The sequence below is a fragment of the Pollicipes pollicipes genome, unplaced genomic scaffold (assembly GCF_011947565.3).
Source record: "Pollicipes pollicipes isolate AB1234 unplaced genomic scaffold, Ppol_2.1 Scaffold_6686;HRSCAF=7923_pilon_pilon_pilon, whole genome shotgun sequence".
Classification (NCBI taxonomy): Eukaryota; Metazoa; Arthropoda; class Thecostraca; order Pollicipedomorpha; family Pollicipedidae; genus Pollicipes; species Pollicipes pollicipes.
The window spans coordinates 5,029,727-5,051,904 of NW_023596921.1; the positions used below are offsets into that span (position 1 = coordinate 5,029,727).

General features: G+C 49.7%; 1 protein-coding gene and 1 long non-coding RNA gene across 2 annotated transcripts; one reads left to right on the forward strand and one right to left on the reverse strand.

Moving 5' to 3' along the window:
* Positions 1 to 47: 47 nt before the first annotated feature.
* LOC119108679 (uncharacterized) lies at positions 48 to 2,161 on the reverse strand. Its single transcript, XR_005095329.1, has 3 exons — positions 1,998 to 2,161; positions 437 to 589; positions 48 to 228 (listed from the first exon to the last, which is right to left on the reverse strand). It is a non-coding gene; the product is annotated as an uncharacterized LOC119108679 (long non-coding RNA).
* Positions 2,162 to 6,436: 4,275 nt separating this feature from the next.
* Positions 6,437 to 10,091, forward strand: LOC119108674 (zinc finger protein 45). The gene is made up of 2 exons (XM_037232302.1): positions 6,437 to 6,563; positions 7,472 to 10,091. The coding sequence occupies exon 2, from the start codon at positions 7,711 to 7,713 to the stop codon at positions 9,133 to 9,135; it is 1,425 nt and encodes a 474-aa protein (XP_037088197.1). The 5' UTR covers positions 6,437 to 6,563; positions 7,472 to 7,710; the 3' UTR covers positions 9,136 to 10,091.
* The last annotated feature ends 12,087 nt before the right edge of the window (positions 10,092 to 22,178 follow it).

Below are 22,178 nucleotides of genomic sequence, written 5' to 3' on the forward strand. Positions count from 1 at the left end.
GAGCCGGAGCCGAAGCCGAAGCCGAAGCCGAAGCCGAAGCCGAAGCCGGAGCCGGAGTCGGAGCCGGAGCGGGAGCCGCCGCCAGCGAGCCCGACAACTCCAGACTGCTGGCGATGGTGTCGGCTGTGAGTGCGGCGGCGGCGCCGCTCCGCAGTGCCTCGCGCACAGCCCGCGACACCATCTCCTGCAGCACCGCGCTGTCCACAGCTGGGGCGGCAGCTGCTGAAGCTGGCCCAGAACACTCGGTCAGTGGGGCGACAGAGGCAGTAGGCGACCAAAGAAACAAAGCCATCAATTGCCCACCATCACATATGCACATACAAAAGCTCTCTGAAAACGCAATTTGCCACTACCATATCCTACAAATGGTGCTGAGAACCGTGTCTGACACAACTGAAGACATGGAGCCTCCAACACTGTGACTACTTTGTCATACCTGAGACTGCTTCCTCATTTGGTGTTTCAGGCTCCCTGACACCGCTGACTGGTTCACTAACATGACGGAAGTGGCAGTGAGGCCGCTCACAGTATCCACTCTTGAAATATGGGCACGTCAAGCTCTTGAAATATCCACCACTTGGCAACATGGCTGCAAGGAGATACAGTGTTACACACCTATAACATATATTGGTTTGAAAAACATTCACTACACAAACACAATAAAGGATAAGATGACATGGAAGCCTGCTGATCAATGTTTTTTTTTACAGAAACTGGTGTATAAAGACACGATCTGAAGCCTTCAACTTATTGCATGTCTGTAAGTTCTGGGGGTCCACTACGTTACTTTGTTGCTTGCTTTCGCAGGCTACGATTTTTCCAACAAAGTATGCAACTACTGTGCAGGACTTTTCAGCCAGCTAGACTGTGCTATACTTTTTTCCAAAGCAATTTTCCTAAGCAAGACATAGATTTTAAAGTATGCTTCACTCTGGCTGTAGTAATAGCCTTATTCCTCAGAGAAAAACCAGGAGAATGGAGATATAGATGCATTGATACTTTGGTATTTGGCATTCTGCATCATTATCAATTACAAAAAGTTGTTCTGCTATTTGTTTTGGTACAAGCATGTTGCTCAAATATCAATAGATCTTTACCCCCATTCTTCCAGCTGTTCTCTGGCAAACATGGCTATTTCTCCTGTCATATCTATGTGAATAATGTTCCTCTTGGATGCACTTAAAAACTTACATACCCTGGCTGCACAAAAATCCTTGCATGAAAGTCACAGGCCTCTTAAGGGACCAAGTTACCCAAGGTCCTCCTCCCAAGTGTTCAGTCCTGATGAAAGTCCCCTACATATTAACAAGGTAGCACCATGATAAGCTGTCATAGTTTATATCCTCTGAGGTCCCAGTTCAGGACACCACACCTACTCCTGACATCACAGAATCTTCCCTGTTGATCTGCCAGCTGGTTATGGATTAAGATTCCATTTGGTATTTGGTATATGCTTAAGTCCTTGGTTGTGAGCAGCAATGATAAAGAAAATAATCTTTTGGACTACAATGGCAAATAAACTAAGGGAAGAATGTCTACCATGCAATATATCAGAACAGCTTAACACAAAGGTTGGTGACCATCAATTTAGGACAGCAAGATAACTTTCCATCATTTCATCATACTAGGTGTGTGCTTCACTCCTGCAGCTGATGTATAAAGCACACTAACTTTTGACCATCTAAGACCCACACACTTTAGGATAAGTCAATAAAAACCTCAACTGTCCTGGTCTTGATCTGCCCTCTAATTGACTGCATACTGCTGCATATAACATAGCCTTTTTAATAATCACCAAATGGGAGGATGTTTATTTAACAGCACAAATTGTTTTCTTTTAGTTTCACTATCGAGTGGATTGTTTTTTATCACAACCCCACCACCCATTCATGCAACCACTAAATGTATGGATGTGAGTGTCTCTGTGAAACTTTGAAGCAAAAGCACGCATCCAACACGTGACTACCCTATCGGACCTCCAAACGCAGGCCTCTTACCTCCTTAAACGGTCTGGATCAACACAATGCAGTCGGCAAACCATAACTTAATGGCATCAAAAAAGCAACCAAGCACTCATTCATATTCTAACCACCTCCATTTACCCATTTGTGGTATATTATCGTGATGAGCGTCCCTTCCCCCCACACCAGTCTCCTACCCAACCCTCACCGACCAACGCAAACACCGGCGCTTCTGAAACCTTGCATGAACTTGCGACACGGACGATCGTCAGCTGTTGATCCGACGATGTCGATGGTCACACACGCTTTCAGCTGATTGTATGATGACGTCACAAAATTACAAAACCCTGGCAGCCTTGTGATAGGCCACGCAATGAAACAGCTTGTATTTAAAACTACTGATGCCAACAAAATGATAAACGCGAGCAGGCATCACAAAGCTCGATGAAAGACAAGCAAAATAGCACTTCATTAAATATATTTTACAGGCCATGATTGTCCGGAGCCCGATTAACAACGCACGATTGGCGCCGAGGTGCAGTTGTGGCTGCGTCGCGCGTCTGCTGACCCCGGCGAGTCCAGGATGATAAAAAGTAGCTTTGCATCACACATGCGCCGACCCTAGTGGGTGAACGATGAATTGTGACCGATTCACCTGTTTTGGAATTGGGGCTCATGATCTGGACGTTACGGCACCAGTTGGGACCAGGCGAGACCGGATGGGACCAAACGGAACCAGACCAAACCAGATATGATCTGGCGGGATCAAACGGGACCGGACGGGACCGGATAGACTCGAACGAGACCCCCTGAGACTAGACGGGACCGGACCGAACCGAACAAAACCTGACTTGACCAGACGGGACCAGACGCCACCAAATGGGATCTGACATGACCGCACGGCACCGGACGAGGCCCCGGATCGAAGGGACTGGAGCATGATGACGTCAGACGGTACTAAATCGAATCGAATCGAACTGCAAGGACGGTACTGGACGGGATTGGACAGGAGTGGACGGGAGCGGACGGGACCTTACAAAACCAGAGGGGACCGGGCGGGACCAGGCGAGGCCGGATAGGACCGAATAAACTGGAAGAGACCTAATGACACCAGGTGGAACAGGACGGAACGGGAGGGAATCGGATGGGACCAACAGGACCAGGCGTGACCGGATGGCGCCGGACGAAATTGGACGGCAGTGGACGCCAACAAGACCTGGGCGGTACAAACCGGGCGGAACCGATCCGGGCGGTACAAACCGGGCGGTACAAATCGGGCGGAACCGAAAGGACTAGACCAGGCCTGTCTGATCCTGTCTGGTTCGGTCTGGCCCTTTCTGATTCCGTTTGATTCCATTTGGTCTCGTCCGGTTTCATACAGCCCCATCCGAACTCTTCTGGTCCCGCCCGGTCCCGTCTAGTTTGGTCTGTCCCGCTTAGTCCCACTCAGTTCCGTCCAGTCTTACCCCATCTTGTTCAGTCCCATTCGGTTCCGTCCGGCCCCGCCTCATCGCGCGCGGTTCCGTGACGCTTCATCCGGCTCGGTCCATTTCCATCCGGTTCTGTCCGGTCCCATCTGATCACACGGATTATTGCATCACCTACGACTTTCAGGAATGCTGTTGTGCCAGTGAGGAGCTCTGCCTCGATCCAGGATCAACTGCGCAGGTCAAAAGGCCTCCCGCGTCAGCGAGGGGACTAAAATGATGTGATGTGTCCTTTTAAGGGACTTCGAATCGGCCAAACGATCCCGCTCGTGTCACCACAGGGGCAGCCGGGAGACGCCCCGCGGTGGGACAGAATGGCACTTCACCCTTGACAGGGAACAACAATCTGCACTCAGTATTCTACTTAAGAGGACTCCTTTTCCGGAAAAAAATAGGAGATATCATTAGTGTTGAGTGGGTGGATCGAAATGAGTTAAGAAGCGAACAAGCTCATCCCATGCCTGCTCGAGAGCATTTATTTTTTTGCAGAGAAGACTAGTGAAACAAATTACAAAGGGTTGGGGCCTGCGCACCTGCTATCTCGAGAGCAACGGCAGCGATAGCCTGAGTTGCAGTTTCGTAAAGCCGAATAGGATTGACCACTGCGAGTAACACCAGGTGCTGGGCGCCGTGCACGTCAGACCGACCGTCATAAAATAATGGTTCTAAATGCCTTTCCAAATGAATTCGCACCGTTCAAAGAGAAGACTGGGCGTAACCTTTTTAGAACCTAAAGGATATATTTTGGTCAGATTAGCAGCTACAGCAACACAAAAATACAGATCCTCCCTTTAGTTGGCAGCATTTTTGCATTCGTATATATATCATCGCAGGTACAATCACGTGGCGGTTGCTCTGCTGCTAGTCGTACACGAAAACACACAGTACACGAGATACACATATACGCACAGGTGACACTACTTCAGCTGACGGCCTCTAAAACGGGGGTAATGTGATCTTTGCGTCAGACATCACCCACTGGCCTGGCTGTGAAGCCCACTACCATTTGCACCCTGTTAAAATGACACTTGTCACTTCACCTCAAATCGACAGGTAATACCCCTATTACCTGTCGATTTGAGATGAAGTGACAAGTGACACAGACTTTGGGGGAAGAGGCGAATGTGGAAAGTGAGATTCGGAGCTTCAGGAGTGAAGTGTTGTCAAATTTTGAACAAAGATGCCAGGTATTTCATATGCAATTCTCGCAATGCAATATTGTATTGCTTGCTCAACTGTCTTTTTGCATGCCTTTCACCCAGTTTCACGGTAGTTCCTCGTGTCTGTCATTTCGACGGCATTAAGTTTAAGACATGGGCTGCTTCACGAAGCGAACCATATATTTATGGAATGGATTGTCGTTAATGAATTTTGTAATCTTGTGACGTAACCATGCAATCTGAGAAAAAAAACTGAGAGCCGTCAGCAACATCACATACTTGGCTGACGGTCGCGCCGATCACGCCGCACCTTCGTGCGTCGTTTGGTGATAGCATGATGGGCGGCGACTTGCGTGAGCGCAAACGTTATGTTTTGTCATTCACCACAGAGGAGTGACTACCGGTGCTGAAAGCGGTTATAAACGTTGGATGTGTCCTTAGATGCTGATGTTTATGGCTCTCGCGTCATTTTTAACTGATTTGGACTATCTTAGTAAGTCTGAGGCTTACGGCGGGAATGCCGCTAGTTAAGGAGATAGAGGGTTTTGGCAGGCGGCTATTGATTAACTGATTCGCCATCGTGATAAAGTTTCCAGGAACAACCAGCCTTTCTTCAAATGTTGTCAAACTACATATGTGTGCCAAATACACAACAATGATGTATTAATACAATTTATTTATTTTCAGCATACTGCAAATATTGCTGATGTCTAAGGCAAATGCAGACCTGCCTGCATACCCAAGAAGTACATTATCCATTACCCAGGGTGATGACATAACAAAGCAAGGAAAAGTGACTCCACCTATTGGCTTGGATAATTTGGAGACATGTGTGGAAAGTGGCCACACATCCAGTTTGGCAGGGGTGCAACCATTCACCACTGACAATTCTCAAGCAGCACCCCCAAAGCTGCATAAGTCTAGCAACAACAACAACCAGAGTAATGCACCTGCATGGCTGGCCAAACCAAGATGCATGGAGGGTCTGCAGTCAGTTGCACCAGTGCTCATCACCAGCATTGGATTGGAGCTGGCAACCAGCCTCAGTGAAGGTAGACCAACTTCCTTGGCTGTTGGTGCATCAGTTATGTCACAGATGCCCAGCACTGATGTTACAGATAATTCAAAGAGTGGGCAACAAATGCTGGCTGATGGTTGCTTGGAGAAAGGACTGGCACTGACATTACCCGCAGAAGCTGCATGCACAGACACCAAGTTGAAGAGAGTGAGGGTTGTGGCTCAGAAGCTTCCTTATGCTCCTGAGTCTGCTGAACCATCAAGGCAATCACTGGAATGTGCAGTACTGTCACAAATGTCTGAGGTGCTAGATCCAAGACAACCACAAACATCTGGTGTTGTCATTGGACTGCCCTCTCATATTTTGCCTTTTGGAGGAAAAGTCACAGGGCAAGAATGTGAGAACACCAAAGCATACCCACATTTTCCACATGGTCCAAACATTGTGGGCTGTGAGAGCTCATTGCTCAGCTCATTTAACAGTCATCCAGCTAGTGTTCCCAGATGCAGTGTCTCATCTCCTCCATCCCAGCCACCCAGTGCCAGCCAGCCCTCCTCCATCCAGAAGTCTGCTGTGCACACAGTGACAACGCCACCACCTGCAGAGAACAGTGTTGGCAGTGCTGCCGCCGCTGCCGCGTCCGTGCTGCTGGCATCGGCCGGTCAGCAGCGCGGGCCGCGCGCCCATCGCGTCCTGGCACCGGCCGCCGAGCCGCTGCCGCCGCCGCCGCCGCCGCCGCCGCCGCCGCCGCCGCCGCCGCCGCCGCCGCCGCCGCCGCCGCCGCCGCCGCCGCCGCCGCCGCCGGGCGGGCCGACGGAGAACCTCACGATCGCCTGCGACCCGGTGGTACTGGCCCTCAGTGGAGAAGGGTCGGCGGGCAGGGCGCGGCCGCCGGCGCTGCCCGGCCTCCGGCAGACGACCAGGTCCAGCTGTTCAGGTGAACACCGTCCTGCCGAGGCCCGCCGACCAGATCTCGACAGGCGTTCCGAGGCCCACCGACCGGGCCTCAGCAGACCTTCTGAGGCCTGCCATCTGGGCCGTGGCAGGCCTTCCGAGGCCCGTCGACAGAGTCTCTGGCAATCTGTAAGACCTTAGATGTGGTCTTGGTACCTGGGCATTGTGCTTTTATCAATGCTTCGGGAACAAAAGAATAGCAGCTGGCTTGCTGTCCTTTCCCAGTAACTGAATCTGGTACAAGCCTTAAATGCTGCAAACCTAATTCTGTATATGCTGATCAGCCCCAAAAAGTGTAACTGATGTCGGCTCAGGTCCCTGGTCAGGCCTTAGATCTGCATTATTAATGTTGGTGAATGTTGTCTATGTTGTGAATGCCACTTGCGCTATGAGTACCTGTTACACATGGGGAAGGTATTAACTTGTTTCATCAACATTGTTGGCCACAAATCTTCATGACGGATTCAAACCATCCCCTGCTGCTGAGTGTAGCAGAGACCAGTTGATGTATTTGATATTCAAAATTTGATGGTAAACATACTGCCAGGTCAGGTCATTGTAGTCACAATTGTTCCATCAAGTGGCTTATTGCTTGGTGTAGTGCACTGCCACACACGCACTGCTAGATCTGAGTAATGACAAATATGGGAGTGTTCGTGTCATTTGATTCAATCTTATCTGTTATTGCTAATTTTTATTTAAATAACAGTGTATGTTTGGCTGTGTTGCCATTTAGGATACTCTTAAGTGTTCTTGAGAAACCCCCATGTAATTGCTTGGCCGACAAAACGGTCATTTTTCAATTAAGGAGTGGCATGTTTGACCGGGGGAGTGGGCCACTCTCATTACTTTACACCAGCCTCGTCGTTAACGTTGGTGCCACGTTTTCAGAGACAACTGATGGAGGCGTCGTACCTAGCGGGCCGGCCGCCTCGACCCAGCCGGAGCGGCGCGGTTCGTCGCCGGCGAATGACGGCGCCGCACAGCTGCGCACCATTGGCTCCGTGCTGGCCTCTCACGACGGCCTGCTGTTCCGCTGCGCCCTCTGTCCGAAACTGTGCGCCAGCGCCGCCCGCCTCCGCTCTCACTTCGTCCGGCACGCGCCGCGCGACGACGAGGCCGACGCTGAGATGGCGGCGCCGGAGACGGCCGGCGGCAGCCCTGTGCCGGAGGAGAGCGCGACACCAGCGTTGGAGGAGAGCGTGGCACCGGCGCTGGAGGAGGGCGCGGCACCGGCGCCGGAGGGAGGAGCGGCACTGACGCCGGAGGGGGGAGCGGCATTGGCGCCGCGCCGTCTGCGCTCTGGCCGCGCCGCGCCAGCGCCGACAGCGGTGCCCGCCTCGCTGCAGTGCGACGTTTGTGATAAGGTGCTCTCCAGTCCCAACAAACTGGCCGTGCACCGGCGCACACACACGGGCGAGCGGCCACACGGCTGCGCCTACTGCCCCAAGCGATGCAATGACCAGGGCAACCTGCGCAAGCACGAGCTGCTCCACTTCAAACCGCGCCCATTCAAATGCGACTCGTGCGGCATGACGTTCTGGACGGAGCTGCGACAGCAGGCGCACCGCTGCCGCCTGGCGGCGGCGCGCAGGAAGCGACCACGGTCCGAGTCCGGCAGTGGCTCGGACGGCGTAGCGCCGGACGCCGTGGACGCGCCACTGGTGATGGACGAGTCGGCGCCGGCGGCCGAGCGGAACCCGAGCTCGGGCCTGCCGCCGCTCCTGCCGATCGACTGCGGCGTGTGCGGCCGCCGCCTGCTGTCCATCACCGGCTGGCACCGGCACCGGCGCATCCATTCGGGCGAGCGGCCCTTCCACTGCCGCTACTGCGACAAGACCTGCAACGACAGCGGCAACATGCGCAAGCACGAAGCCGGCCACTTCAAGGAGCGGCCGTATCGCTGCGAGACGTGCCGCATCACCTTCGTCAACGCCTGGCGCCTCAGCCAGCACGTCTGCAAGCTGCGGGAGGCCGCGCAGCCGTCGCCTGCCGCGGCAGAGACGGAGGCGCCCGCGCCGGTCGCCCCGCTACCGGCCCACGTGCCGCTGCCCCGGGGGCGACACGCTGTGCCGGCGCCACCAGGCGGCAAGGGCAAACGGCGCGACCACGTCTGTCCGACCTGCGGCAAGGCGCTGCTCTCGTACGCCAGTCTGGAGATGCACTACCGCACGCACACCGGTGAGAAGCCGTTCCAGTGCGCCCAGTGCGGCAAGCGCTTCAGTATTCAGGGTAACCTGGTGGTGCACATGCGCATCCACACAGGCGAGCGACCGTTCCAGTGCGAGGAGTGCGGCAAGATGTTCATGTACCAGAGCCATCTGAAGGTGCACAGCCGGGCGCACAGCGGCGCGCGCCCGTACCGCTGCCAGTACTGCCAGAAGGGCTTCGCCGCCTCCAGCTCGCGGCGCGTGCACGAGGAGACCGTGCACACGGACGAGCGCAAGTTCATCTGCGAGATGTGCGGCGCCGGCTTTAAGGAGCGGAAGCACCTGAAGCGGCATCGCTGGAAGAAGCACCAGGCCGAGGAGCCGGCGGTGGCGCCGGTGACCTAGGAGCGGCGTCGCTCGCCCTCTGCTCTGCCGTGTCGGCCTCAGCAGCTGGGGACGGGCGGAGCGCAGTTGTGACGGAGTAGTCGTGCGTCTTCGCTCACGTGCTGTCGGCCTTTTTGGCCATTGGCGTCGGGAAGGTTTTTAAATGCCTAATGGCTTGCGTGATGTAAGGCATGCCCAATATTGAAGTACGAATCATGTTGACTTTTTACAAAACTAAGCAAAGTTTATGCGTTTAGTTAAAGGTATTTGGCGTGATTGGCGCTCGGGACTGGTCACCGTGATTGTGTGTAATGTGGATGTGAAATGTTTTCGCCTGCATACGGTCACAATTCTTGAAGAAAAAAACGTTGCATGATTGCAATTGACGAAACATATGAAACGTGTTAGTATTGCAGACATTACAATGATCCGTGTCAAGCGCTTGCGTGCATCTTAGCCATATGTACACTGCAACATGTGTGTTTGTTTTAAGAAGACATCGTGTTCTTACTGTTGAAATGCCCATATCACCTACAATGAACAGCCATTACCATTGGCTGCATGACGAATTTGTGTGTTTTGCGGACGTACGTGCTACAAAGATGCGTTTGCAATATTAGTTTGTGTATGTAGATCCTCTGCAGTAGCAATTCAGGGTGGTGTGCTTCGTTAGCAGAGTGATTTATAGGAACATGTACGTGGACATGAAACTGCAATTGGAGCGTAATGATGTGTCAGATATGAAGTTTTACCGGCGTAATAACTTATCAACTCTTTCCTGGCTCCTTCACCATGCTCGGACCACATTGGCTACTGATTTACAACTCACCGCACTCTGTCAGCTTTACTGTTTTGTACGCAGGTACATGTCTTCACCGTTTTGTACGCGGCTACATGACGTCACTGTTTTGTATGCGGCCACGTGTTGACCCTTGTGCCATGAAGTGTGTGGCCAGCACTGCTCAATAAACGCGTGTCCACACCAAGCTCGAAATGCCTTCCACATTCATTAGTTAATCAGTTTAGCACATCACGTTTTGCTATTCGTTTATCGTTTACTTAATGCTATGAAGCACGGAATCGTGTGCGTCATTGGATTCTTTAAAGCAGTCCGCTTCTCGGTGACAGGACGAGCTGGTCGGCTGATTTCTTAACGGCAGCTGCAACGCCGGGGCAGTTGGTGCCGAATACGACCTGGGCGTCACGCCGGGGCAGCTGGCGCCGAACACGACCTGGGCGTCACGCCGGGGCAGCTGGCGCCGAACGCGACCGGGACGTCACGCTGGGGCAGCTGGCGCCGAACACGACCGGGACTACGGCACTCAACCCGATCCGCACATGTATCTGAGGGGAGGGATCTTGTGGTTAAGCTGCGTTTCTGGGAAATCAGAGGGAGGAGGTCAGATTTCCCGCGGCGCCCGCCCTGTCTGACGGGGTGAGAGGCAAGCGACATCACATCGCCGCAGTAGCTGAGTGCGTCGTGAATTCACAGTGACGGCGATGGTCCTGTGAACGTGTGAGCCGTCAGAGGCTGCCGATCTCGCGAAAGTGATTTTCGCTTTTTTTCTTGAGCGATCTATGGCGTGATCCGATCGGTGACCCCCGCAGAACATCTGACCGAGAAGAGGGAGGCACTTTGCTTCTATATGCTGGTAAATCGGCGTCATTTTGTGCATGCGCTTCGTTCCTCCCCACGGCGGTATATCCTCCCCTGTGGCGGTAAATGCATCTTTCTAGAAGATTGTGGAGGTCACCAGTGACGTCACAAAACGCATTGAAATTTAAAAAAAAACATGGCTGGCAGAAATATGTTACTGCTCTAGAATTATTTGAAATATAGGAGAAGAGTAAAATCTTTCGCGTCTAAAAGCACTGCTGGAGGTCTTCCAGACACCAGAGATCGGCCGCGGTGGCGGATGGCCTCTTCGTCCGCTATTTGTTATGACACATACAGGGTATCTTATTCAAAGGCGGGTGGCTGTCTGACAAGGAACTAATGCCAGCAGCGTGGCAGCACTTCGCATCTAAGCTCAGTATACACAAAACCGTTTGCCGCGAAGAGGACGTTTTTGTAGAAAGTCTGTATCCGCCATGAAAGACGTCACAAGTCACGTGGGATCCCAGCGTTGGAAAATACGGCAGCGTTTTAAGATTATGCTTAGTTGGGCTAGAAGTTATTTACTGCACGTTTGATCGCACTCATGCAGGCATCTGAAAATACAGCAAAAACAAGCACCGGCCAGCACGCTGGTGCTCCTTCGGTCCATTATTCCATCATCTGTGGAGACTGCCAGTATGGTCACAAAACCACTGATCCAGGGTGCAAAAACTACGGCATCGTTTTCAGAGGAGCGCCAGGCTAGTCAAATCATGGGTGTGTGGTAGCGCTAGAAGAGCACTTTCGAAAGACATCCAGACACTGGGCTCGCACGCTGGTGACTTTGTGATTGCTTGTATGCAAAGGTGGGCACGAATCCGCTAAATTGCTAATCCGTTAATAAGCTAGCTAATTTTTCGCGAATGAATTAATGCTTTCATTTTCGCCGAAGGCAATTCACGCAATTTATGCTTCCCTTTGATTTTTGCCAGCGAACTTTGGGATTGTTAACTTTTTTCCTAAAATTGTAATTTTTCACGAGCGTTAAGCTCTAAACAAGTGGTGGATGGGGCTCCTTAGGGTGTGGTGGATTGAAGGGGTTGGTCCTCGGGGATGTGAGTCGTGGGGAAAACGATAGTGGACGTTGGCAAGTTGCATGTTGACAAATACGATAGCACAGGCAGGGGGCACGTGCCCCCCCCCCCCTTAGGTTCCAAGGGCACATCGGGCCTTTCGAGACCTATGATCAAGGGCCCGATTTCAGGGCCCGAAAGACCGGCCGGAGGTCGTACTTAGGGACCCGGCACGCAGGCCGGGGTACTCTAGTGCCAGCCAGAGGGCCCTGCGCACTAATTAGGTACCCCCTATATTATATTGGTCGGGGCCTCCAGCGCCTAACAGGGTGCCTTTGCTGGCAGGGGACCAAGTCAGCCAGGGAAGGTATTCGAGGAGGCCCGAAGGGCCAGGAGGGCCCACCGGGTCCGACGCTCAAGGGCTCGATAGGAGGGTTTAAAGGCAGAAAGAGCTGGTAGGAGTCGTGTTCAGGCGCCTCTCCCTGCGAGTATGAGCCCTCAAACGACAGTCAGAGGGCTCTTTGCGCCGATCAGGAACACCCTGAGTCGATATGGGTCTATATGCATAGGCGTAAAAACGTTTCAAAAAGTAGAAAAGTAGAGGGGACCAGGTTTAGGGTATGATTCAGGAGCTTTTTCTAGAAAGCAAACCCGGTGACCGGAAGGGGGTAGATGTGGAGGTTACTGTCCTCCCTTAATTCACTTAACATATTTTGGAGGTAACTAAATGTCACGATTGGTATGCTAGACACATCTACGGCTGTTTCTCATTGGTGCAGAATTCTACCCACTCGACTCATCTATGACATTCGGCGAATAAGACTATCCAGCCCCCCAAGATCATTCGTCCATCTCAACATTGTTTTCCCCGGGGAGGGAGATTCCACCAGCGGGAAGGCATTTTGAATCATTGACGAGTCATCTGCCTCCACGGGGTAGGTGTCAAAATACGACCTGGACATCAGGTAGTCAGAATTTTGAACGCGAATCGATGGCCCAGGCGCCAGAGTTTTATACGCCTAGATTTCGCCGGCTGCCTTTCAAGAGGTAAGATCTGACGCAGCATCTAAGGTGGAAACGAATTCAGAAGCTTCAAGTGCTCACTGCCCAAAACAATGTGACAAAGCCACAAAACTAGAGTTTCTTCCACACAAACCACGCCAGAGGATTAAGGCCCTTCTGTCATATATTTCTTATCTGAGCCCTCCTCCCGTCCGCCGTCGGCGGCCACTGCCCTGAACCAGCTAACCTCCACATGAGTGACTGTGGACTGGTCGTATGGCTGCTATGCTGCATTTTCATGGATCAGCAGTACTACTTATTGCTATGTAAAATACATATTGAACACCTGCAACAGTATTTTCCAAATTTTCCCTCACACCGCACCACCGCAGACAAAAAACTTACGGAAAGCTACCTGCATTAGGCATGAGTTGGTTCAACAGACATTCAGTTGCCCCTCAATCAACGTAGCCAACTTAATCTGCTTTTGCATGTGGGCAGGAGCGTAACCAAAACCTTGTCAAGGGGGCCACAGCGTTGCCCCCTGAATCCCCCCGATGGTGGGTTAACCCCCCCCCCCCCTCCAAAAGAATCGCCGAATATAGTTTACTCGTTAACAAGAGACATGGTCTTCTTAGAGGTCAGAGGTCAGAGGACTTCTTAGAGGTCAGAATGGGTCATTGACCTAAAATGACCCAGATCGACATTTTGATTTTCGTAAAATACTACCTAACGTAATCTTTGTCGTTTATTTAGATGCAAAACTCAGCAGTCTTGCGTGATTTTGTTCACCATAACCTTCAAAAGGTCAAAAAGGTTACTGACCGTAGATGAGCATGTGACCTTTTGCTTAGAAACGGTTATCTAGGTCCTTGGGACTTTTTGGAGACCAACCTGGAATCTAACTTTTTTAACTCATTTGACCTTAAGACCATGACCTAGGAACCTGAACCTTTTACTTAAGTAAGCTCATATACAAGTCAACATAGCCAGAAAATTTGGTGTCTCTAGCTCTCTTAGTACCGAGATCTCAGGGGAGTCAAACTGACCGCACCCCACCCGAGCGAATGGTACCCAGCCGGCCACCCGGGCTTGTATTAAGTACCTAATTCCACTTATTATTCCAATATTGCTACTTAATATGCTTTCAACAAGATATTTAACAAGATAACACACCAAGATATTTGATTTTTTTTCTCTTAAATATGCGAATTGTTATTTTGCATAGTTAGCTGGAAATGCGAGAAACGGGTAGTGTAATCCTGTGTAAATGTTTTTGATGCCTTCAGTGAAATAAAAATAGCACCAAAACAGGAAGTCATTAGAAGCAAACGCGCGTTAACATTGTTTTAAAGTTCCACAATGCTTTTATCTTTGAAAATAATCGCAGTATCATCAGAGTAACAGAGGCAAATCATGTTACTGCTTAAGTGAGGCAAGTCATTATGTGCATTAATGGCAGAATTGGGCCGGGAATTGATCCTTAAGGTACACCCATGATTACATTTTTGAGCGATTATAGATAATTCCTGATTTCTACACAATTAGCTCTGCCGGACAAATCAGAAGAAATGAATTCATGATATTTTCATTGAATACTGTATTAAGCAAATGTACGTGAAGAAAGTTTATGTTAACAGCGTGAAATGCTTACTACTTTTCAAATCTAAATACAAGCCTATCACATCTTCTCCGTTTTGAAAAGCCCGTGTGATAGTTTCCTGGAGAAGAAGAATTGGCATGTAGGTACGTTTGTTCTACTGAAATCCGAACTGATTTTGGTGAATTAAGTGATTTTAGTTTAGATCAATAATGAGTCTTTTATATATACGTTGTTTGAGAATTTTGGACATAAACGGAAAAATACTGACTTTTTTCTATGCCGTTACCCAAGAACAGGTAACCAGGAGTGCCCCTCCCTCATTCCCAGCAACGCAGTAAACCGTACGTTAACACCAGAAAACATAAAATCAAGTCGCGGCACTCCCAGCCAGGAAGATGAAGCAAACGGAACTAAGCAGGCGAAGAGGTGGTGCAGACCCGAAGGAATTGTGTTATGTAATAGGTAGGGAAAACTCATAGATGAGAAGGCTTGAACCAGTCATTAGCCAGTCAGCTAATGACAGCCCGCTATAACCGCCCAATAAGCTACAACCACTCAATTTACCGTGTTAGCACGGGCTATACAGTCACACAAGTCGGAGGGGGCAATTACCTGCTCATTTTCGTGCTGCGTTTTGAGCTGGATGTCCAGGGAGTCCACCCAGCTAAGCAGAGCTTGTTGCCGGGAGAACTCCCGGAGCCAGCGCCGTGAATTTTGGGTATATGTGCACGACTTTAACTACATCAGAAATTGACTATGGAACGTGAAGGAGGTCGAATATGAAGTGCGTTGGATATGTACAGCGCAAAGGATTGCAATGTCTTCGAATATTTTAGTTACGTTAATATGTATTCACGAAATGCTTGCAGATGCTGTTCTTAACGGTGGTTTTTGATACAGAGATGTCAGTTATTCTTGGAAAATATGGAACCATAATGTCGTTCCACGGCTTAGGGCCAAGGCAAAATGCTGTAAATAGTCTATAATTACGATTAGAGAAAGGTTGGTCTAAACATGTCTGGCATTACTTACAAATCGAGAGTCCCCACTTTTAAAGATGGGTTGAATCACGCTTTTTTTAGATGCCTGGAAATACCCCCGATAGCTGTTAAAAGGACGAAGAATTGCTTTGAGCATTACCCTTTAAGATAAAATGAATACTTTTGCGTTTATATTGCCGACTACAGCTCCGACATTGCTAAATCCATCGATGATAAGAACTGATTCCTCTTCATTAGTCGTGGGCAGATCCATTTCATTTTCTACATTTGCGATTAGCTGGAGGTGGTTGAATGATGATTAAGGACTATTTTCCTTTAACTTTTGTCCAATTTCGGTGAAAAGGTAATTAAATGATATCGCGATACCCGGCTCATCTGTGATAATTTTATCATTAGCCTCTCTAATACTGGTTGGATCTGCATCCTTTTTTGCTTTGAATTTATGAGTGTGTAATGTTTTTCATGTTTCCTTGGATTTACAATTTTTTTAATGAATTCATCACCATAGTGTTTCTTCTTGGCTACTCTAAGAGATGTAAGTAAGAGTAAGTAAGAGATGTTGCGGTAAGAAGTGTATTTTTCATTATTTTGGGGATTGCGGTGATACAGTTTCTGTTCAAATAGCTCAGTCTTATGTGTTATTGATAGAAGTGCAGGCGACACCTATGGTTTGCGTGAAATGTTTTTTTTCTAGAAATACGCTTTCAGTGAGAGAACCTAGTAATCCCCGCACCAAAAACAAGCGGGGATGACAAAGCCCACCAACTTTGGAAACAGGCGGTGATCCCGCATTGTAAACAATATCAGATTTGCCCCTTTTCAAGCGACCGCCATCGATAAACATAGCTCCGCTAACTGCGTGCTTGGCAAACTTAAACTAACTCGGTTTTCGAATTAGTTTACTTTCCACATTCCGCAAAATCCGCAGCAATGGGAGGTATTGTCCAGATGGGTGGTTGCAAAAATTATGACTTTGCGCTAGTCTGGCTGCGGCTTGTTCAGCCGTCGCATACATTCCGCTTAAGCTTAGCGGTAACAGCCGCCTTTTTGTAAGAGCGCTCGGCAGCTATCCTACTTTTCCAAATCCATCCATCCTAGGTGTTTCGAACATTAGGTGTTGTGGTACATTAGGGGTTACGAACATTAGGTGCTGCGACAATCCCCCTACCGATTCAGGGGCTGACTGGCTACGACAACACGGAACTTCTCCACCAAGAGCGAAGGGTTCACCAGCCTATTGCCATGCTGCCACACCTATTGGTGCTAATCCCACTGGTTTATTACAACGGACTTTCACCGGTAGGGGCCGGCGGGGGACAGGCGTCACCCCCGCCGGCCCGTGCCGCCGCTGCCGTGCGGGTCAAGGAACGGGCGGCGCGCGGCGCGCGGCGGCGCGGTGGGCGCCCCCTGCCGCTGGTTGGCAGATGGCCCGTCAGATCGGCGCAGCGCCCGGATCTCGCACTCGGCTGATGCAAGCGCAGACGGACGTGCTGCGCGGCCAGCTTGACCCGCTTCTTAGGTAGCGAGAACGCAACCGCGCCGGACCTTGGTGGCTCGATGGGGAAATCGGCCATTGTGGAGTTGCCTGCGTCGCGGAGTTGCGCTCGGTTACGCTTGGGTGGAATCGATTTCCACAGGAAACCTGATCTTATCTTCCACATCTAGCTTGTGAGCGATCATGGAATGAAAACTTACCAAGGTGTGGTCAGACTAGTGCGTTCAAACATGCTTGTTTGGATGCCTTCCTTTCTTGAGAACACTGTCATTTTCGACGCATTGCTAATTAATGATGTACACAAACACCGAAAAAGTCCAACTGTGTTTTTGGATAACGCTTATCTTGCCAATCTCGAAAAGATAGGAAAAGGCAGCCAGTCTGGTTGGCCTCACCCATATAACACGAAGTGACCACCGTTCGGTCATAAATGCGGTGTATGAAGGGCAACTTTATTCGGCAGCACTGCCGCGACAGGGTACAAGTCACGCGGCGGCTGTTTAGTGGTCACGCCACTCAGCGCGGGGTTGCAGTTATACCCTGTTGCAAATGTATGCGATGCATCCTAATGTTGGCTTAGCCTTAAACAGAAATGCATGCAAATAGCGTTAATACATTTGACTTGTAACTGTGGTAATTTGCATGCACAGCTAGTACTCATGGATGCGCTCTTTGCACTATATAACTCTGGCATCATGTGCCCGTCTAACCAAGACGTGACCTTCTCTTTTGGGAACGCCGAAGTAACGAACGAAGTAAATCTCTTTGTCACACTCGTTCGTTCACAACTGCTCTGCGTAAGCTGTATAATTTGTTCCCTGCAAAAGCGCCAATTATTTGTTCAGCCAGGTAGAAACATGCATTCTCTTTGGAGTGCTTTACCAAGTGCTTGGTAAACCGCTAACGTTGTACATGGCGGTGTAAACGTTACACAGGGTGATTAAAAAAGTGTGAACACCACCACACAACTTAAATAACTCAGACTCGGTGGCTGTAGACCAAAAAGGAAACATTTTGAAGAGCATGAAACATAGTTTTAAAATAAGAATCGTCTCCATCTATCACCAACGTAAATGTAGGTGCAGGAGCTGTCAAAGCAAATATTGTTAAAATTAGCGGCAAAGCACAGTTACAACTACAGATTCAAACTTTATGACGCTGCTCACCACTTGGTTTGCGGCTATTACAGCCTCCCGCCGACAAATAAAGGCAAAGTAATGTGTCACCGTTGTCAGATAATATTATCACCCATAGTCAGTTTGGCGGCAGTGCGATATAAGCATAGCGTCGCACCTGCACAGCCGGCCCACCTGGTGCCCATCTGGGTGCGTGACCGGAGTCGCACGAGGGATGGTCCTGACGGTTGGTCCGTTCTCGGGTCTCGGCAGCGGTGGTGGGCGCTGCCGCCAGCCTGATAATCGATGTGAGGTCTCTAAGCCCAGAGCATCAAGGACTGGCGCTTTACCAAACACTGAGCGTGGCAAGCATAGGCATAGGAACGTTTCGAAAATTAGGGGGCCAAGCTCAGGTCGTACTTCAGAAACTGGAAAACTTTTTTTCTGGAAAACAAGCCCGATGACCGGGGGGGGGGGGGAGGGCTAAAGATGGAGGTTATTGCTCTTTATTCAAATGCAATGACTGCTATTCTAGATATGCATCTAGAGCTGTTTTTCACTGGTGCACACTCTTGCCTATCCGACTCATCTATGTCATTCGGGAAGTAAGGCTATGCAGCTTCCCAAGATTATTCGTCCATTTCAACGTTGCCCTTCCTAGGGAGCCGAAATACCACATTCCACGAGTGGGTAGGCATTTTGGGTCACTGAGGAGGCACCTGGCTCCACAGGATAGATGCCAAAATATGACCTGAGAATAGGCTGGTGAGAATTTTGAAAGTGAATCGATGGCTCACAGCACAGCAGATTTTGCATGCGCCTTCATTTCGCCGGCTGCTTTTCAAGAGATAAGACTTGTCGCGGCGTTTTAGGCGGAAACAAATTCGGAAGCTTGAAACTGCCAAAAACCATGTGACAAAAGCCATAGAACTGGAGATTCTCCTTTGAGAACCAGGCCACAGAATAAAGGTCCTTCTGTGATATACTCCTTGTCTGAGCCCTGCTCCCGTCCGCCGTCGGTGGCCACTGTCTTGGCCCGGTTATCTCCGAATGACTGATCGCGAACTGATGGTATGGCTGGCTGTCTCCCGCATGATTGACCGCGAACTGATGGTATGGCTGCTTTGTTGAACATTTCTGGATCCGCATTGCTCCTATCTGGGATGTAAAACATGTGTTGGACACCTGCAACAGTACCTTTTTTCGGTTGCGGTTCCTGCTATCAATAAATTTGAAATGAGCACCAGAAACTATCCCATACAGCAAGCCATAGAGCGATAAAACAGGCTGGTGTTGCCCTTGGTCTAACCTCCATATCTGACCTTAGATCACTGTAATTTGCTCATTCAATATTTTTGTCGCCCAAGAAAGCATCTCAGGGATGTATTGCTTCGTCTAATATTCCATTGTTGCATCAGATTGAACGATTCCCCGGAAGTTGACTTATCTGAAACCATGGCCTGACTTTGACCTGCCATAGGTCAGCGACCTCGCAGAGCACGTCTAAATTTTTTGATGTCAAGCGATCCGCTATTCAATTGTCTACAGCTATGCAAAATATGGCGCAGCAGCGCCACGTCGTTCGGAGACCATTCTGGAAAAACCTTCGGGGGTGAGTCAATTTGATCCCACCCGAGCACGTGTTAAAGTCAACACACCGCAGGGATCAGGCGCTTAAAGACTCACGGAATAAATCACCGGTGTCCTTTCTTTGCAGTGGCTTAGTGGGCTCTTCCTATACCGATGGACTTCAGGATTTTTTCATTATGCCTTATCTGCGTTGTATAGGCAATGAGGACATCGCGAAGGTAGATTGTAGATCGATATGTTCGATCGAAATTTGAAGGTGATAATTTTAATTGTAGACCGAGTGGTCGCCAATGTGTATTAACATCGCTAAGCCATGTTTTCCTGGACATGTTTAACATTCAGTCAGAATCGATTAGTGATACAATTTGTATAACGTGGTTTTTAACATGCGCGCCCGCAAATCTTTGCCACAAAAAGCTCGGCACCAGGCGTTGCAGTCTCCATATCCCGCGGGGCGCTAGTTCAGTGCTTAACTTTTCGTCATGGCCCACCGGTAGACGAAAATGATAACGGGTCTGAAATTTGCCGTTAAAAAAACCTTTAAACATTTGAATCGGTTAGTAATAAAAGTTGTGTGACATAATTTTGAGCATGCATACTCGCAACCTTTAGTCTAAAAGCCTCGACGCCAGGCGTTGCAGTCTCCTAAGGCCGCGCAGCGTCGGCTCAACAGCTAATACTGAGCCGTTGCCAACAGGTGGACGGAAACGCTTGGTGGATGATGCTTAAACGGTGGATGATGCTTCGGAAAGAAGTACCTTTGAACGCTTCAGGGTATAAAATCTTGCATCTACGAAGCAGTCTGGGCGCATATTTCACGTGAGCGATTTTTAGACCGATGAAAAGAACGGATTAGTCCTTAAAGCACCGCGAAGTAGTGCTGGAATCTGGTGGTGGAACTGGAAGAGTAAAGGTATATTCTCTATTTTTCGTGTTTCTGTAACTATTGATCTGTCCGGAAGACAAATAAACATGGCGCCCGCCGCCTGGTGGCATTTGCAGTGGCCAACGCCGTTCGGTTTCACGGAAACTTCAACCCAGACCATCGCTGTCCTTGCTCTCGAGGTTGCGGGCGGGCATGTTCAAACCTTTTGATGCACTTTTCACTAACCCATTCTGAAAAAATGAACGTTCTTAGGCAAACATGGGGCGGCCTTGTTTGTTTTGTTTTTTGAAAATTCATTTCGACGTACTCTATTCAACAATAATGAGATATCCACTCAATTCAGCGATGATGAGGCCCCTTACTTCCTTCCTGGCAAGGGCCCCTTTGGTAGAACACCAGAGGCACATTACCGGTTCTGGTCAAGAACTGAAGGGTCAATTCGTCCCATCGTGAAGCGTCCTCCGGCTGTCATTCTAGCGACACGGGGCGGGATCTCCTGGTCGATCCGGAGGCCATTGGAAGGATATATCACATCAAATTGTTCCCCTCCCTGACACGGGAGGCCTTCTGACACGCGCAGTTGGCTCCGAATCAGCACAGGGACCCTCATGGATGTAACAACATCTCTGATCGCCAAACGGGGTCCAATAATCGTCACACAGGCTCCAGTTCCGTGTTTTTCCGTTTTCTTCAGAAATATTGAGGAATCCCTAAACGTAGATTGTAGATGAAATGGGGTCCGAGGCTTGCACTAACATGGCTAATCCATGTTTGTCCTAAAATGTTTAAGATTCAGTCAGAACCGATTACAGATAGAACACTATGTAATATGGTTTTGAACATACGCGCTCGCAAGTCATGTCAGCTTGTACGTCTGAACGCCCGGCGTTGCAGTCTCCATAGGCCGAGGGGCGTCGGCCTGCGGCTGTGACACTAAGCGACAGCCGATAAACAAACGGAGAATATGACGCATCTTGCGGAAGATGGCTGGTGAACGAGGTAAATCGGCATATATATCTAAACGTGGTGCAAAAGTAAGCTAAACACGACCTTAATCTGAAAAGTGAGGAGACCAGCTAATACTCCAGGCCCCACCTTGAAAAGTGGAGGGGCCATTGCCTCCCCGCCCCCCCCCCCCCCCCCCTGTTCCTACGCTCATGGTGGCAAGTCATGTGGAACTCCTCTGAACCATCGCAAAGTTTGGGACCGCAGTCCGATCGTAGCAAAGCATCGTAGTAAGTAGATCGTAGTATAAACAGTAGTAGTAGTAAACATTAGATCGTAGTCTAAATACTAGTACTAGTCTAGTCTAATAAAATGCTAAATAAACACTGAATAATAAATGCTAAATACTATTCTAAGGCACTAGTAGTTTTTGAAAAGTTCATTGACGTTCCTTTCTTCACTGTGAAACAATGAGCCCGCTTACACAAATGTGCCACGCAGATTTCATGCTTCTAAAGCATCTGCAACTTGAAAGTCGGTGGGTAACAAGAAAACAATTCCTAATAAATATTGGAACATACTCACCGTGCGCAGAATCATCATAAAGTCAACATGTGGCCGCGAGACCAGGTCCAGACCGGTCCCAATCCGGCTTTAGGCGATCGAGGCGGACATAAGGCGTTTTAAGACATGCATCGCTAGCAACGGAGCTCGCTGTGAACATAAACTAAATCAAGCGATCTTCAATAATGGAATG